General features: G+C 33.9%; 1 protein-coding gene across 3 annotated transcripts in view; it reads right to left on the reverse strand.

The window, feature by feature from the left end:
* ZNF292 (zinc finger protein 292) overlaps positions 1-17,509 on the reverse strand; it is a 132,312-nt gene that overhangs the window by 26,966 nt on the left and 87,837 nt on the right. For 2 of the 3 annotated variants that reach the window (XM_037844870.1, XM_037844871.1), the window contains 4 exons: positions 14,036-14,190; positions 13,803-13,881; positions 13,307-13,360; positions 11,463-11,598 (listed from right to left, as the gene is read on the reverse strand). In XM_037844870.1, coding sequence (XP_037700798.1) covers positions 11,463-11,598; positions 13,307-13,360; positions 13,803-13,881; positions 14,036-14,190 — 424 coding nt within the window. The remainder of the gene's footprint in view (positions 1-11,462; positions 11,599-13,306; positions 13,361-13,802; positions 13,882-14,035; positions 14,191-17,509) is intronic. The other variant, XM_037844872.1, reaches the window with a different exon arrangement.

The raw sequence follows: 17,509 nt of genomic DNA on the forward strand, positions 1-17,509 counted from the left end.
CAGTGCTCTGACCTAGACAGGGGTGGAGATAACAGAGTCAGAAAGACAAAGGAGCAATTCAAAAGCAGAAAATAACTCCCTAAGGGGTGTATCTTCCCTAAGAGGAAGCTCTAATGCTAGCCTTCCCTTCAGAACTCAAGTCCCCGGAGCCTGGGGGAAAACAGCCTAAACAGAAACTAAAGGGGCCATACCTCCTTACACCAGTTGGGAGTGACAGGCTGACAGGTGCCACCAGCTGGGTAGGTTAGGAAAAGCACAGCAGCTAGAAGCCTCACAGGGAAGTCTGTCATTCTTCTAAGATACACCCTCAGGGAAACTGAAAACTGAATATAACCCCATTATGAGACCTGAACCTGTTCTGGTCTGGGAAAATCTGATTGGGATAACCAAGGAAACCAGAGGCCTAGTTTAGACAACAGAAAATGACAAATTACAATAGGAAAAATGAAGATATGGCCTAGTCAAAGGAACAAACTTACACCTCAATTAAGATACAACTGAGATATTGTTTCACTTTAATGAAATAATCAATTCAAGATTTTCAAAGAAATGTGCTAAATCAACTCAAAAAACAAATCAGCAAGTTCAGGGAAGATATGGCAAAGAGATGAAGGCTATAAAGAAAACACTGGGCAAACACAAGGTAGAAATTTAAAGTTTGAAAAAACAACTGGCAGAATCTATGGAAATGAAAGGCACAACACAAGAGATGAAAAAACACAATGAAGACACACAACAGCAGATCTCAAGATGCAGAAGAAAACACTCAGGAACTGGAGAACAAGACATCTGAAATCCTACAACAAAATAACAGATAGGGAAAAGAATGGAAAAATATGAGCAGAGAATTGAATAGCAACATGAAGCGCATGAATGTATGTGTTATGGGTATCCCAGAAGGAGAAAAGAGGCAGAAGCAATAACAGAGGAAATAATCAACGAAAATTTCTCATCTGTTATGAAAGACATAAAATTACAGATCCAAGAAGCACAGCATACCCAAACAGAATAGATCTGAATAGACCTATGCCAAGACACTTAATAATCAGATTACCAATCAAAGACAAAGAGAGAATCCTGAAGGCAGCAAGAGAAAAGCGATCCATCATATACAAAGGAAGCTTGATAAAATTATGTGCACATTTCTCAGTAGCAACCATGGAGGCAAGAAGGAAGTGGGGTGATATATTTAAGATACTGAAAGAGAAAAACTGCCAACCAAGAATCCTATATCCAGCAAAACTGTCTTTCAAATACAAAGAAGTTTAAAATATTCTCTGACAGACAATGAAAGAGTTTGTGAACAAGATACCTGCTCTACAGCAAATACTAGAGGGAGCACTACAAACAGATAGGAAAAGACAGGAGTGAGAAGTCTGAAACACAATTTTGGGAGATAGTAGCACAGCAATGTAAGTACACTGAACAAAGATGACTGTGAGTATGGTTGAAAGAGGAAGGTTAGGAGCATGTGGGAAACCAGAAGGAAAGGGGAAAGATAAAGACTGGGACTGTATAACTCCATGAAACTTAAAGATTGCTCAGCAATTGTGATAAAGTGTACAAATACGTTTTTACATGAGGGAGAACAATGAATGTCAATCTTGCAAGGTGTTAAAAATGGGGTGGTATTGGGGAAAAATATAACCAATGCAAACTAGAAACTATAGTTAACAGAAACATTGCATTATGCTTCCTTTAATGTAACAAAGGCAATATACCAAATATAAATGCCTATATAAGAGGGGAACAAAAGGGAGGGGTATGGGACTTTTGGCACTGGTGATGTTGTCTGACTTTTACTATACTTCAGTTTAATTCTATCTTTCCTTTTGTTGCTTTTTAGCTTTACCCCCCCCCCCTTTTTTTTTCTTTTTCTTTTGTCTACCTTCTGTGACTCTTTCTCCTTTGTGGAAGAAATGGAGATGTCCTTATATAGATAGTGGTGATGGTGGTGAATGCATAAATACGTGATTATATAGGGAACCACTGATTGTTTACTTAGGATGGAATATATGGTGAGTGAACACAACCATCTTAGGAAAAAAGAAAACGAGTTGAAGAAAACTTGAGGGCACTATATTGGGTGAAATAAGTCAGACACATAAGGGCAAATATTGGCAGGGTCTCACTGATATGAACTAATTATAATATGTAAACTCATAGACATGAAAAAGTTACCAGGATATAGAACGAGGCTAAAGAATGGGGATCAGTTGCTTATTATGAGCAGAATGTTGAACTAGGTTGTACTTAAGTGTTCAGAAATGGACAGAGGTGATGGTAGCACATTATTGTAAGAATAACTAACAGTGCTGAATGGTGCGTGAATGTGGTGGAAAGGGGAAGCTTAGAGTCACGTATGTCACCAGAAGGAAAGTTGGAGTTAAAATATGGGAATGTATAAAATAGTGAATCTTGTGGTGGACAATGTCTGTGATTAACTGTACAAATATTAGAAACCTCTCATGAACTAGAACAAATGTATGACACTATAACTAGAAGTTAATAATAGAGGGGTATATAGGGAAAAAATATACCCATCACAAACTACGTACTATAGTTAGTAGTATTTTAACATTCTTTCATCAACAGTAACAAATGTACTATACCAATACAACAGTAACAAATGTACTATACCAATACTATGAGTCAATAATGGAGGGGGGTGGTTAGAGGTATGGGAGAATTTGAGTTTTCTTTTTTGTCTTTATTTCTTTTCTGAAGTAATGAAAATGTTCTAAAAATTGAAAAAAAAATTAATTGTGGTGATGGATGCACAGCTGTATGATGGCACTGTGGGCAACTGACTGTGCACTTCGGATCTTTGGATGATAGTATGGTATGTGAACAATCTCAATAAAATTAAAAAAAAAACTCACTACAAAGCTAAAACAAAACAAACAAAAAAACAATTGGTCATTATTAGTCCAAAAAATTCACGTAATAGGTTTTTCACTTAAAGCTTTCAGAATATCTTTAATCATGTTGGTTGCTTTTTTCATTAAGTCTGACGGTAAAACTTCAAAGTTGTAACTGATTTTTTGACATGATTAATATAAGAGGATTTTTCAAGATTAAAATAGAAACAATATACTTCTCTATAATGTTTCAAGCAGTCATGAGTGTTTTTATAAAAAACCATTTTCACTAAAACTGAAAATCTGGGGTTATTATATTTGTATTTAATTATAAAATAGTACAGTATAATTAATGTTAACAAAATACAAAATACGTCATGAGCCTGAAATGGGAAAGTGAATACCTTCATAAACTTATTGTAGTTAAGATCTATCAGCTTACTTCTATATCCAGAATCACTGATCCATAAAGATTTAAGGGGTTCACACAAGTAAAAGCAACTTAATTTAGCAGCTATTTTTAAAAATAAAATTTAAAATGCTCCATCTACTTATTTTTTGTACCAAAAAAAGTTCAATTAAGGGCAAAGGGTCGAGAGAGGTATATAAGGCAAAAAAATTACAATAAAAAAATAAAGACAACCAAAGAAAAATAAGTAAGGAAAACTATTTCTAAGAGTACCAAATACAGTCTAAAGGAGCTGTTTTTAGTGACTTTCTGTAAGAAATGCCCTAACACAAAGGAATTGTTACTAGATTACGTTGAGTCCAAAGTGACCCCCTTTTGGACACTCTCTATATAAGACAGGTAGCAATATACACACACACACAAAGAAATATATACCAAAGTATCAAACACTGAAAGACCAGAGGATTCACTATCCCAAAGCAAATGCTGCTGTATATAATCAGATCTGGCCTTGCCCTATAAATCTGGTCAGTATTATTACTTGTTCTCTCCTCCCATCCCCTCTCCCTTTAAAATAGTGTTATCCTTATGTATATTAATATCTGGTAAACTAGAAAGCAGTTTTTCCATGTTCATTTCAAAATGTGAAGTTTATTACTGAAATTTATAAAGGCTTATTTTCCCATAAAAATCTGAAGGATTTATAAGTACCACAGAAAACTTCAAGCTTTAGAAATCTCCTTTGAAAACCAAAAGGTTCTGAAAATGAAAGACAACTGGAAGGCTTAAGATTAAAAAAAAAAAGCAGATAAAAATATAATTCATTCAATTGTAAATTATACCAATATGGAAGTAGAGGGGAATGTCCCTAAAGAACTGTGACTGAAAAAGGGAGCTTTCTCTGAGTTTAGATTTTAAAATGACATATACAAAAACAGGAAAAGCAGGTTCATGATCAAGACCACATGGTATCATACCACATGGTATCAGAATTCTGAAGTAACCTATTCAAAATGTTAAGTAGGGTGGAAACCTAAAATGACACTGAGCTTACATGAATGCTAAGGACAATCAAACTAGGAGAGGTACGCAACTTCTTGGGAAAGGTCTGCTGCATGGGGTTTGATTGTGTATTATTTATGAATGACCGAGAAAAGGAGAATTCCTCTACTGCTTTGATGATTCTGATAATAAGCTTCAGAATGAAAAGGACAGAATGAAAATGGAAGAAGTGGAAACAGATGGGAAATGTAAGTTTCAAAATGGAGACAGAAGAATATATGAAATTATCCTGGGCAACAGTCTAAAATTGATTGTATTAAAAAGATGATCTGTGATTGTTCAGAAAAAGAAAGGGTGACTATTAAAAGCCAAGGCAGGCTCACTGAAAATAAATTAGGTTACACCTTGCACAAAAATTAACTCAAAATGGATTACAGACCCAAATGTAAAATGTAAAACTATAAAACTTTTAGAAAATAGCACTGAAGAAAAATCTAGGTGAGCGTGGGTCTGGTGATGAGTTTTTAGATACAACACCAAAAGCATGATCCATTAAATTGAAGATTCCTGCTCTGTGAAAAACTGTTAAGAAAATGAAAAGACAAATCACAGACCGAAAGAACTTATTTATGAAATACATATATCTGATAAAGGACTTGTATCCAAAATATACAAAACTCTTAAAATTCAACAATAAGTAAATGAATGAACTAATAAAAATGGGCAAGATATCTGAACAGGTAGCTCAAAGAAAATACACAGATGGCAAATATGCATATAAAAAGATGCTCAATACCACTTATCACTATGGAAATGCAAATTAAAACAACAATGAGGCATCATTACACAACAATAAGAATGGCTAAAAATCCAGATCATTCACTGCTGATAAAAACGCAATCTCTTTGGAAGTCAGTTTGGCAGTTTCTTACAAAGCTAAACTGTCTTATTATATGATTCAGTAATTGCACTCTCAGGTATTTAGTTATCATCTGAAAACTTTTGTCCACACAAAAACCTGCGCACAAATGTTTTTAGTGGCTTTATCCATAATCTCCAAATATAGAAGCAAACAAGATGTCATTCAATAGGTAAATGGATAAACTGCAGTACATCCATACAGTGGAATACCCCTTGATAAAAACGAATGAGCTATCAAGCCACACAAAGACATGGGTAAGTGTTAAATGCATACTGCTAAGTGCAAGAAGGCAGTATGAAAAGGCTTCATTATTGTGTGATTCCAACTATATGACATTCTGGAAAGGGCAAAACTATAGATATAATAAACAGGATCAGTATTTGTCAGAGGTTCCGGGGAGGGTTGAATAGGTGAAACACAGATGATTTTTTTAAGAGCAGTGAAACTATTCTGTATGATACTGTAATAGCGGATACATGATACCATGCATTTGTCAAAAGCCACAGAACTTAACAGCACCAAGAGGGAACCTTAATATATGTAAATTTTAAAAAATCATTTAGGAGGTTAGGGGAAACCAGTATGAAACAGAGAATGTGAAAAAAGAACCTAACTATATTACAAATGTAAGAAAGAACCTCACTGAAGGGGGGTGGGGGAATAAGGTGCTGCCCTAAGAAACTTTGGAAATGAGTGGAGTCTGTAAGAATAACAGAAAAGAAACCTTTCATAACCAATGTACTCTGATAAAAGTTTCCACAGGGATATGGACTGGTAATTGAAACCACTATCCACATATACTGAGAATGGTCAATTAAGTAAATGGATAATGGATGGTGGGAGAAGCAAGTCTTAAAAGGCTACATGCCATATGATTTCAATTACATGACATTCTGTTTAAGTGAGATGTTACAGATATGCAAGGAGAGGAAGCTAGAATGATCTGTGTAGTAATGGATAAAAGCTGCAGACATTAGTATGAACTTGTATTTAGCTTAATATAAAAATATACAGCTGGTTACCTATAGAATATTTATAGCTATGTATACACACATGGGTTAGTATACACACATATTATTTCTTTGCTCAGACCACTGGGAGGGCCTAGAAGCAATGAGCACATCTAGCAACCAGATCTTAGTTTCTAATACCATCGTCCAATAAAAGGAAACAGGACTCCTTGGAGAAATGACTGATTGTAGAACTGGGGGAGAAAATACTCAAGATAAACCTGGAGCATCTCATAGTGCCAGAAAGTAAAGAAGTGCTCAAAACACACACACACACACAATACTGGGGATATGTCAAAGGGAAACAGGAGTCAACTAAAAGAGCTCTCAATGGCCAAAGGTAGAATCTGAGCAACAAATTAAGGTAGTATTGGATTACTCATATAGTAACGTAAATAGATCCATGAATCCATACTGATATAAATAAGTGTTTGAATAAATAAATAATTGGGGGAGAATAGACACATCTCTCCTGTAGAAGAATTCCAAATTAATTTATCAATATACTCAGTTCTCAAGGAGGTGGAAAATAATTCCCTACTCCTTAAGTGTGGGCTGTGTATAGGCACTTCCTTCCAAATAATACACATGGAAAGGGGGAGAAAGAGTAACTTTTTAGTGGAGACATGTGAAAACACTACCTTGGCCAGGTGATCAAAGTTAACATCAACAGTGATAAGTCATGTTGACATGCATATTATGTACCCTTGAAATAATGTGATGAGAATGGCACTTTACCTCTGTGGTCTTCATCCCCTAACTCCAGAACCCCAGCCTAATCATGAGAAAAGCAACAGACAAAACCCAGTTGAGGGACATTCTACAAAATACCTAACCAGTACTCCTCAAAACTGTCAAGGTCATCAAAAACAAGGAAAGTCTGAAAAACTGTTACAGCCAAGAGGAGCCTAAGGAGACATGACGACTAAATGTAATGTGGTATCCTGGATGGGACCCTGGAACAGAAAAAGGACATTATGTAAAAACTAAGGAAATCTGAATAAAGTATGGATTTTAGTTAGCAATAATGTATCAATACTGGTTCATTAATTGTGATAAACGTACCATACTAATGCAAGGTGTGAATAATAGGGGAAACTGGGTGTGGGATACATAGGAACTCACTGTACTATCTTCACAATTTTTCTATAAATCTAAAACTATTTTTAAAGAATTAAAAAAATATTTAAAAATAATAAACTAGGTCAGACTAACCTCAAAATAGAACAATCTTATTTAATTTAATAGAACTCTCACCAAATACTAGTTTTGGTCTTTCATTAAATACTTACAAACAAAAAAGGGAACCATGGGCCAGACACAAGGACAAATAGGTTTTTATGATAAAAGAACCATAACCAAAGAATGTTGATTAAAGAACTGAAAATAAGCAGAAAGACTTCTAAAGTATCCCAAGAGCTCATTTTGTAGATATGCCCTTTTAACAGTTGTTATCAAGAACCTAGATGCCAACAGCAGATGCTAATAAAATCTGCAAGAGAAGAAACTGGGAAGGACAAAAACAATGAATAACAAAAATGAGTATTCAAAAAAATTTTGACAAACTGGAAAGACAGGGTGGATCTATGACAATGAAATTTAACAGAAAAAAAAAAATGTAATAAACTTTGTGCCTAAAGACAAAGTATAAAAATATAGATAGAGGAAGATAACGATTTAAGTATAACATGTATTTTAAAAATATAACAAAACTTCTTGATTTTAGTAACCTCACTCAATTGTGAGAAGGATATGGCTACCCAAAAAGATAATGCCATCTTTGATCACATTAACATATACAAATCATTAGGATGAAGAGGGTACTCAAGTGTACCACTATCCTCAGTGCTAGCCAGATAAAATTTGGGGTACAGATTCAACTCTGGGAGTTATACATTAAAGGGAAGAGCAAGATAAAATGCACCTGAAGATTAAGAATCATGATTGTGCATTTAAAATCATGCCACACTAGGAAGGTTCTCAGACTTCCTATAGAAGAAAAGACTAAATATGGACATGATGGCTGTCTTAAAGAATCTCAATGGCAGGATTATGAATACTGAATCTCTATATAATTTTCTTTTTCTTAGTTGCTAGAGTATTAGAATAGGTAAAAGGAAAGAACTGAAATGATGGAACTATAACCCATAGTATTCTTTGAAATTTGCTATGTGGCTACTTGTTAAATTGTAATTAGAAAGTTATCACCTTTCTGTATATATATTTCACAAGAAGAAAATAACTGAAACTATGGTACTGTAACCCATAACATTCTTGGAAATTTCCTATATAACTACTTGTTAAATGATACTTTGAAAGTTATCTTTTGCATATATGTTATATTTCACAGTAAGGAAATAACTTAAAACTGTAGAACTGTAACCCATAACATTCTTTGAAATTTGCTCTCTACCTACTTGTTAAATTGCACTTGGTAAGTTATTACTTCTATGTATATATGTTATATTCCACAATAAAACAAAAAAAATGATTAAAAATAATCTCAATGGCTACACAGTGAATGACAGATTTACATTTTGGTAAGGCTTTAGGGGTAGCACCAGATCTAAAACATGGAAACTACAAGGATACAATTTTTACAATGCAGATTTTCTAATAGCAGGCTAAGACTTTACTGAATTACCTAGCTACCATTCTCTAGAAGCGTTCAAGCAAAGGCTGATTTTATTTATCAGTCATGTTACAGAGGGAGTTAAGCTCTGGGTAACTGAAATAAATGGCCATTAAGTGCATGTCCAATCCTGAGATTATGATTAAAGAAAGGCACAATATTATGTGAGTATTCCTAAAAGTTCCTTTGACATTCAAAAGCCATCTAATTAACTCACATTGTTTTAGTTATTCGGGCTACCTCATTCTAGGACACTCAAACCTTAAAGTGAAACCAGCATCCTTAGTTTTGAGTCCCACCCACCCTCACTCCTCCAAATCAAAGAGCATATTTTGATCCTTGCTGGGTTTTAGTATTTTGAATAATTCAAAAGAAGTCAATTAAAAAAAAAAACAACTAAAAGAATTTAGGATTAAATGGATAATCCACTGCACAAATACTACATAAAACTACATAAATAAACTACTGAGCACAGCCCCCCAAAAAGTGTTCATTATTCTCTGAGCTCTTCCTCTTCTCTTCAAACTTGCTGCAGTCTACAGTAGTTAAACCAAGGGGCTGGATATAGGATATAAGAGTTAAAAGTTCCCCTCCTTGTACCATCAAATTAAAAAATTTATGTAAATAAGCATGTATGTACAAAGAATCCCTTCAGCTTTGTTAAAAGAGGAAATAATCGTAGTTCTGATTTATGTATATGACATATAAAACAACTCCCATCCAAAGCATTCTGAATAACAGAGGACCAGATAAAGTTTATGGCTGCAAAATCTCTGAACCATATAAATAACATCTCTTTGGTTGCTTTATGAACTGTATTAAAATCTGGGTACCTATAATCCATTTGCTATTATAGAAACGACTCCAGATTGCACAGTCCAAATTATTCCAGGGTTACGTCAGGTAAAGACCAAGAAATAAAACAGCACACATCGATGCACAGAGACATATATTAACAGATAAAATGTTAGGCACATTCAAACAAGTGAAAAAATTGAGCAACAGGGTCTTTTAAAATAAAGTTTAAATCTCTGCTAAGGTTTCTTTTTTCCTGCTTTAGCATACTGTGTGAGTTTGGCAACAAGCTATTTAGAAATTGACAATGGAATAAGGAGTTAATCTTTTATTTAGGCAACAGGACACAATGTAAAAAGGAGAGAGGTTAAACCTAACTTCAATTTCTGGCTCTGCCTCTCACCACTGGAAATGTGATTTGAAGAAGACAACTAATCTTTCTGAGCCTCCATTTTCTCATCTGTAAAACAGGGACAATACAGATCCTATCTTTTATCACAAGATCATTGTGAAGGAATAAATGAAACCATGCATCTAAAAGCACTTTTCAAACAACTATAAACTCTACATTATAATTTGATATTAACAATATATTATGCCTAATAATTCCAAAACCTGAGATTAAATAGTACAATTTTGATACTAGAAATAAAATATATTGTAGTTAATATATTAGGAACAAAACTAATAAGCTAAAGGCAAAAAAATATAAAAGATCTCAACTATTAAATTTTATTATTATTTTAAATAATGAGGGTCTTTATTTCCATTTCTCCAAGGTATTGAGAACACTGTAGTTAATATGTGGCTATCCACAAAGCAAGGGGGCGTTAAAAGTTTCTTGTGAAAACAGATAAGTGCTAGTTGCGTAGAAGCAACTAGCTTGACGTTCAGAAACTGACTGAATAGACTTTTAGTAAATCTCAAAGTATCAGCAGATTTCACAAGGCAGAGCTTAAGTCTCCCTTTTCATGGCCCTCATAATTTGCTATCACATGGGTTTGTCATTAATCAACAAGAGAAGTAGCAATAAACGATGGAAGAAGCTTGCATTAGTAAATAAAATATATGCTTTTGCCATTAGACATATTACAAAATAGTTCTTTATTTACTTCACCAATTGTTAAACATCTTGGGAAAGGTTAGCGTGAAATCTAGGCACTTTCCTAAACAATCTCAAGAAAAGTATTTAGAAGGAAACAACTGTGCTTTTCTTTATGGCAGATATAATTTTTGAACTTTGAACATTAAGAACTATACATACTAGCAATAGCCATGTACTTCCAATAGTAAACCTGCCAGTATGAGTTCAACTGGGACTTTTACCTCCCAAGCTCATATAAGAGTAACAGCAGGGCAAAAATAAGTCTGGGCAATAAACCAGTTGAGAAAGAGTACTAATTTTGGAGAAAGAAGGCTTGAGAGTTCTAACTTTGATTCCTTATTCTATTTTGAAAAAGAAACATTTAATCACCCTATTTCTGTCTTTCCATCTGTCAGATACAAGTTAGCTATCAAATATAGGCTAGATTACCACCTGTCAGGGATGCTGCAGAAAGGGATTTCTCTGCTGTAGAAAAGGATCTCTCTGTTAAAAAGATGTTGGGAATAAATTTTAGTTCCTCTGTTACTCTAAGATTCTATAATCTTATGAATACATCTTCCCCAAAATAAATAATAAAGGTGAAGAGCCTCAAGCATCTCAGATGAAACATAATTAAATCGTCTTTCTTCAGGATATCTTGAAATGAATTATATCAAAACAATTTTAAGTACTTATTTTTTCCAGTCTAATGATTTTTTTTTCTCTCTCTCTGGCTAGAAAATTTACCTTTATCCTTATCCAATGGTTCCTGGGAAAGAATAGTGCACAGTACCGGGTTTTTCCACACCCCAGTCTCTTGAGCTAGAGTAGCTAAAAACTGTAATTCACAGCTGCCATTCTCCATCAGCTTTTCATGAGCTACCTACAAATATTAAATAAACATCCACAGAATTACAACAGATTTTTAAAAGCAAGCTTATCAGGTTTTAAATAAAATACTAAAGTTTAAAAATAATAACTTTTATCTTAAAAATTTCAAGTCATATTACAAAATGCTGAATTCCTTTACTTTTGATTTTAAAGATCAATCTAAAGGATAAGAAACAAATTAATTACAAACCTTAAATATAATGTATCTGTAGAAATAAGCTCATATTAGAATTATTTTTCAAATTCTAAACCAAGAGTGAAGTTACTTCTCAAGGAAACTATCAGAATATCCAGAAGCATACACATTTTATGTCCTCTGAGTTGGTAAAAATTTTTCCCCTCAAACCCTCCTCCCCATTAAGAAATTATAGCTAGGCTAATTACAAAGATTCCAATAAAAGGGAATTAGGAAAAGAAAATAAATACATGCTTTTTTCATTTATTCATTACATGTCTTTGGCAATTTCATATTAACGCAGACATTGAATCCTGCTTACTAGTTTTTTACAAGTGTTCATACAACCAGTATATCACTCAGGTCACAAATGATCAATAGTTTTTATTTGATTTAGAAAATGTTTTTTTGAGAATTTCAATAGGCAAAGCACTGGTGAAGGTAGAAACCAGTCCTTGCCTTTATGGAATTTATCCTCTACTGGAGTAAAGAAATCTTTAAACACCTAAGACACAAGTAAAATGTGCTAAACAGGTGTATAAAAACTCTGCCGTAAAGAGAGCAAATGCCATGGAAACTCTTAAAGCTATATGCTATTCAAACAAAAAGTTTATTCCTAATGTCATAAAAATATTCTCATTACAACAAAGTTCAAGCACTTGAAGAAGTTTTCTTTCAGCAGCAGCCAAAGACTATCTTACAGGGATTTAAAGAGGTACTTTCTCATTAACCTCTATGAGAAAGAACCAAATAGTGCTTTTGTTTCAAAAAGGGCAATTTAAAAGTTAATCATATTTTGATAAACAAAATCAGTAGCATAACATATATATACATCAGTTTTATACTTATGTACAGTTTATTCAATAATTCTATTGTATGCCAAACAATAAAATGTTCTCAAATAATTATTTACCTAAAAATAAACACTTCCTGGAAAAAACCTAAGACACAAGTTACTGATAACATTGAAGGAGAAACTGCACATCCAAAAAGTTAGTTGCAATGTGACAAATTGGACAAGACACCTTCATTTCAACAAATAGTTATTAAGCATCTATTCAGTATAATGTACTGTGTTGTATTTAATAAGATACTGAATCCTACCATCAAGGACCTTGAACTTGATGTAGATTTTAATGTTTATGGTTAAAACAGGAAAGCTTATTTCTTTGCCAAACCACTGCTTATTTCACAAACTCCCAATTTTTAACAACTCTCCTTAATAATCTCCTACAGAAAAACATAAGGTCAAAATATATTTTAAGAGTTCAGGCTGGAGAAACAGAGAGAAAGAACTATACCTTTTGAAACTAGTTAGGCATGAATATTCTTTTTAACAAAGCAATTAATCAAAATTTACTTAAAGCTATCCAGCATAATGTAGTGTTTGAAACAGAACTAAATATTCCTGAAAAAAAAAAACCCCAAACAAGTAAGTACTAAATCAGATAGAACCATATATAAGTAGAATAACAAATAAATAAAAGAAACAAAGCTTGTGTTTTCAATACAGCAGAAAACTCACGGGATTTGGAGTAAAGAATCTTGGTCCAAATAACCCCTCTGTGATGTTAGTTACCTAAGTTTGGCAGACAAATATTTTAGAGTATGAGCCTCAGTTTCCTCACCTTAAAATGGGGAAAATAAACCTACCACCACAAAGTTTCCATAAGGATTAAATGAGATACATTAAATTTCTTATAAAGCATATTGCATTGTCAGCAATTAAATGGTTTCTAAAACCAAATGAGGGCATTTTCTTTTGTGTTCACTCATCACTCTGGCAAAGATCTAATTATTTTATCTTAAAGAATAGTGCAATATTTAACCAATCTGTCTAAATGGATATGTTCATTTAGCAAAAATTTATTGAATATCAACCATATGCCAAGACATAAGAGTGGCACATTAATGTCTGTTATTACTTAGAGGTTTTAAAGTTTAACCAAATAATTGCTTAAGAATAAGAAAAACAGATACAAGATATACCTATTTTCAATCTAATAGGTAAATATTCTCACCTGCACCAGTGTCTGAAATTGTTCCCACTGTTTATCTGATAACTCAACACGCAGACATAGTAAAAGTTCGACACAGCTTCTAAAAAACAAAAAATTAGTAAGGATACAAATAATTATTAAAATTAAAAGTAAAATAAAATCAATAATTTTATTGATCAGTAAACTCCTCATAACTAATCTCTATAAAATTAAATTATAAGACCCGAGATATAAAGTTTTAAAGGTCTACTCACAATGCCAAGCGTTCCAGAACCAATGCTACATTTTCACATTCAGAGGTAAGATAAGGTCGCGCTTTAACATAACTTTGGATAGCCACTGTGTATACCTCCAATAAAGGTAAGGGATCTTCCGAAGTTTTCCATTTCTCTGCATATTCAAGGAGTGTCTGTTTAGAAGAATAATAAAAGTACTCAATTAAAAAAATACATACATTGACTAATAAACTGTTTTTCTTGAAAAATAACATTTTTGATTTGTAAAAGCGAAAGTAGCTTACTCTGATTAAAATATTAAAAGAAAAAAACCATAGCCATATTTCTAATAGTTCTCAGTAGGAGAAAAGTTTAGTGCTAATTCATCCAGCCATAGCATATTTTCTTCCAGGCTGGTTTTAAATAGTGCAAGCATTATTTGCTCCTTTCCCTGGTCAAAATGCCACCTTTCACCTAATAATTTCTAAGATTTAAAAGTTATTTTAAGACACAGGCAAGTAATACTTGCCCATGCATGCACTAAAGAATTTCAAAGAATGCTTATATTTTCTATTTTTCATATAAGGCACAGAAAATTCAACACCTAACAACAAATGGTCAGAATTTGTACATAATTTTTCAATCCACAAAAAAATAGTATAAAACTAATGCTTTTATGATAAGTTTTATTTAAAAACCATCTAAAGACTTTTAACATTTATAAAATCAACATTAAAGATATTAAAGAATGATTCTAAGGTAAATAATTCTTGTAAATAAATACTTATTTTTTTCAATTAAAAAACACCCCATCTCCCAAAAAAGTAAATATTTCAAATTTGCCTCACCAGAATCACTAAAAAAATACTGTTTATCCAGCAGAATGAAGAGATGCAAATAACTGGTAAGTTATTAATAACTGGTAAGTTAAATAACTCTACAGCTATTAAAATCTTCAGTTATTAAAACCCATCTAAAAGTTTCTATGGTTATGTTAAATGAAGTGGGTCACCAATGAACTGTTTTGATAATAAATAAAACTATCATAATTGGTCCCCTTCACACTTCAAGATCTACGACTAGTATTATCACATTTGGAAATTCAGGTGTTCTTTCCTAGAAAAGAGGAATAAAGCTCCATGAAGGCCAGTATCCCCTGGCATATACAGAAGTTGCTTCAAAACAGTGTGTTGGAAGGAAAAAAGAAGGAAGGGAAGGAAGAAGAGAGGACGACAGGGAGTGAGAAAGCAGAGAATTACAGTTTATCAAATATTCAAAAGAAAACACTGTCTTGCATTCTTTACTAACCTCTAACTAGCAGAAATAATAAGTGATCAGATAGAAGAAGGAAGGAAGGAAAGAAGGAAGGAAGGAAGGAAGGAAAAGGTTATCTGGTATCTTAAACCAAAACATAACAACTTATCACTTTCTCAGTAGTCATGGAGATTGGGAGTGGCAGGGGGAAGGACATTCACCCTCTGTCCAAAACCAACAGTAGAAAATCCCAGAAAATTGAAGTGGAAAAAACCTATTTTTCAAATATCCAGGAAAATAATATCCAAAACTTTTCCAGATGAGTCCTGAAACCAACCTGCTCTTCATCCACATTTTAATATTTTAACAACTTCCTACCTCACAGTCCCAATAAATTCAAGACGTTCTCGTACAAAACAGATACCATAACTTCATCCACATTTGAATACCTAGAAGTCTGAAGGGCTTTAGAATCTTCCTGAACTTTAGAATCGCCCTGAACTTTAATTAAGGGTAGGGATAAGGAGGTTTGTGAAATGGGGACTCTGTTTCTGTGCAAACGTACCCTCTTGGTATTCTCTAAGGAGGGACAGGACTGTTAAAATGTAACGATGAATGAATGACACCATAGCTGGTCAATATGGAAAATGAATTAAAGCTGCTCATCCTATAGCCAAGATGATTCAGGCTTCACTGTGACAGAAAAATTAATGCCTCATATCTGCCTAGTCAGGGTCACTCTTTTGCCTATATATAATTCCAACCCAGACTCAGTTTTGCCAGGGAGTTACTTTCTTCTAAATATTCTGCAAAGAGTTCCTTATACTTCTCATGGATATGAGATGGATTTGGACTGCTAAATAATTCAGAAGATAGATGACAGAGCTATGGACACTGAAAGATGAAGACATTCTCTTGCATGATTTTGATTAGAGCAATTTTCAAAACGTTTGAAGCTGCGATTAGTTCTTGTTTGAACCAACATGAACTGGAAAAGACTGCACAAGAAAATATGGACTTCAATGATACAACCATTCAAAAGGAAGACAACTTCATCATCAGTCTTTTAAGCTTGTGCCATTGATAGGCATATAGGACTACACAAATCTAAACAAAACCTACCATCTGAATGGAAAAACCTGCATTCTGGGGTCCTTTTGTGATTACCCCTCAATTTCCAGGACCAAAAATGTGGAAAGGGACAGTCCAAGCATGGCCTGCGCCTTTCACTGTGATCCACAAATAACCCCTATGCTTGGAGTTAAATGTGTTAGCCTGGCTCCTAGGACAGGATGATAACTGTGAGCTGACTCCCTTCTTGGGAGTGTCCTGATAAAACTCATCTGCTTGGAGACAGTGGCCTGTTGCCACATTCTTTCTCCCTTTTCCCCCAAGCAGATATAAGCATTCATTGGAGACTGCTTGGCTAAGTATATGTGTTTTATGGTAACTGGCCCACCCCTACTGCTATATCTGTTCCTGGCAGTGAGGAGGCTGAGTTCTTGACCTACAGCACACAAGAGAAGGATGCATGTAGACCACCCCCTTGTAGTGGCTGTGAAGTCAGAATCAGCTGCAAAGCAAGATCCACTGGGCATGCAGGACTGATGCCTACTGAAGCTGCCCTTGCTTTGGTGTGAGTAAACATTGTTCTATCCAGTGCCTATGTAAGTCGATTTCTTTCCTGGAGACCTTGACACATATATTGGACTAGAAATTTCTTTGCTGTCCTCCATGCAGGAGAACTCCTTCCCTGGAGGTGGTAATGGGTGTCGCTCCTCCAACAGAAACTGTAAGCATTACACTCTGTGCCTAAGAAATGTAAAATGTTGGCATAGTTGGCATTAATATTTTCCTCAGGCCTTTTGTAAAAGCTATGATGGGTGATAAATGATGCTGTCACATTGTCAAGGATTTCAAATTAACAGCAACTATGCAAACGATTCTTATATTACCTAGCACCTGTCTTTCTACACAAAGTAATTAAATAATATTTTACACTTTCTGGAAAAAAACAAGTGTAGATGTATAGTTTCACACTTGGCAAATGCTCCTAATCAAGCCTGCGTTGGTAAGTCCTTTTGCAGTAATAAACCAATTTCCATAATAGTTTTAATTTCTGCTGAAAGAGGTAAGAAAATAGTGAGTTTCCCAAAATTTTGAAATTATAAGCTTCTTCCTTTTCCTATCCAACTCTCAAAAAAATAAAAAATCCCTGAAAATAGTTATATATATCTACATTTATGTACATATCCTATA

This window comes from Choloepus didactylus, chromosome 7, assembly GCF_015220235.1.
Source record: "Choloepus didactylus isolate mChoDid1 chromosome 7, mChoDid1.pri, whole genome shotgun sequence".
NCBI lineage: Eukaryota > Metazoa > Chordata > Mammalia > Pilosa > Megalonychidae > Choloepus > Choloepus didactylus.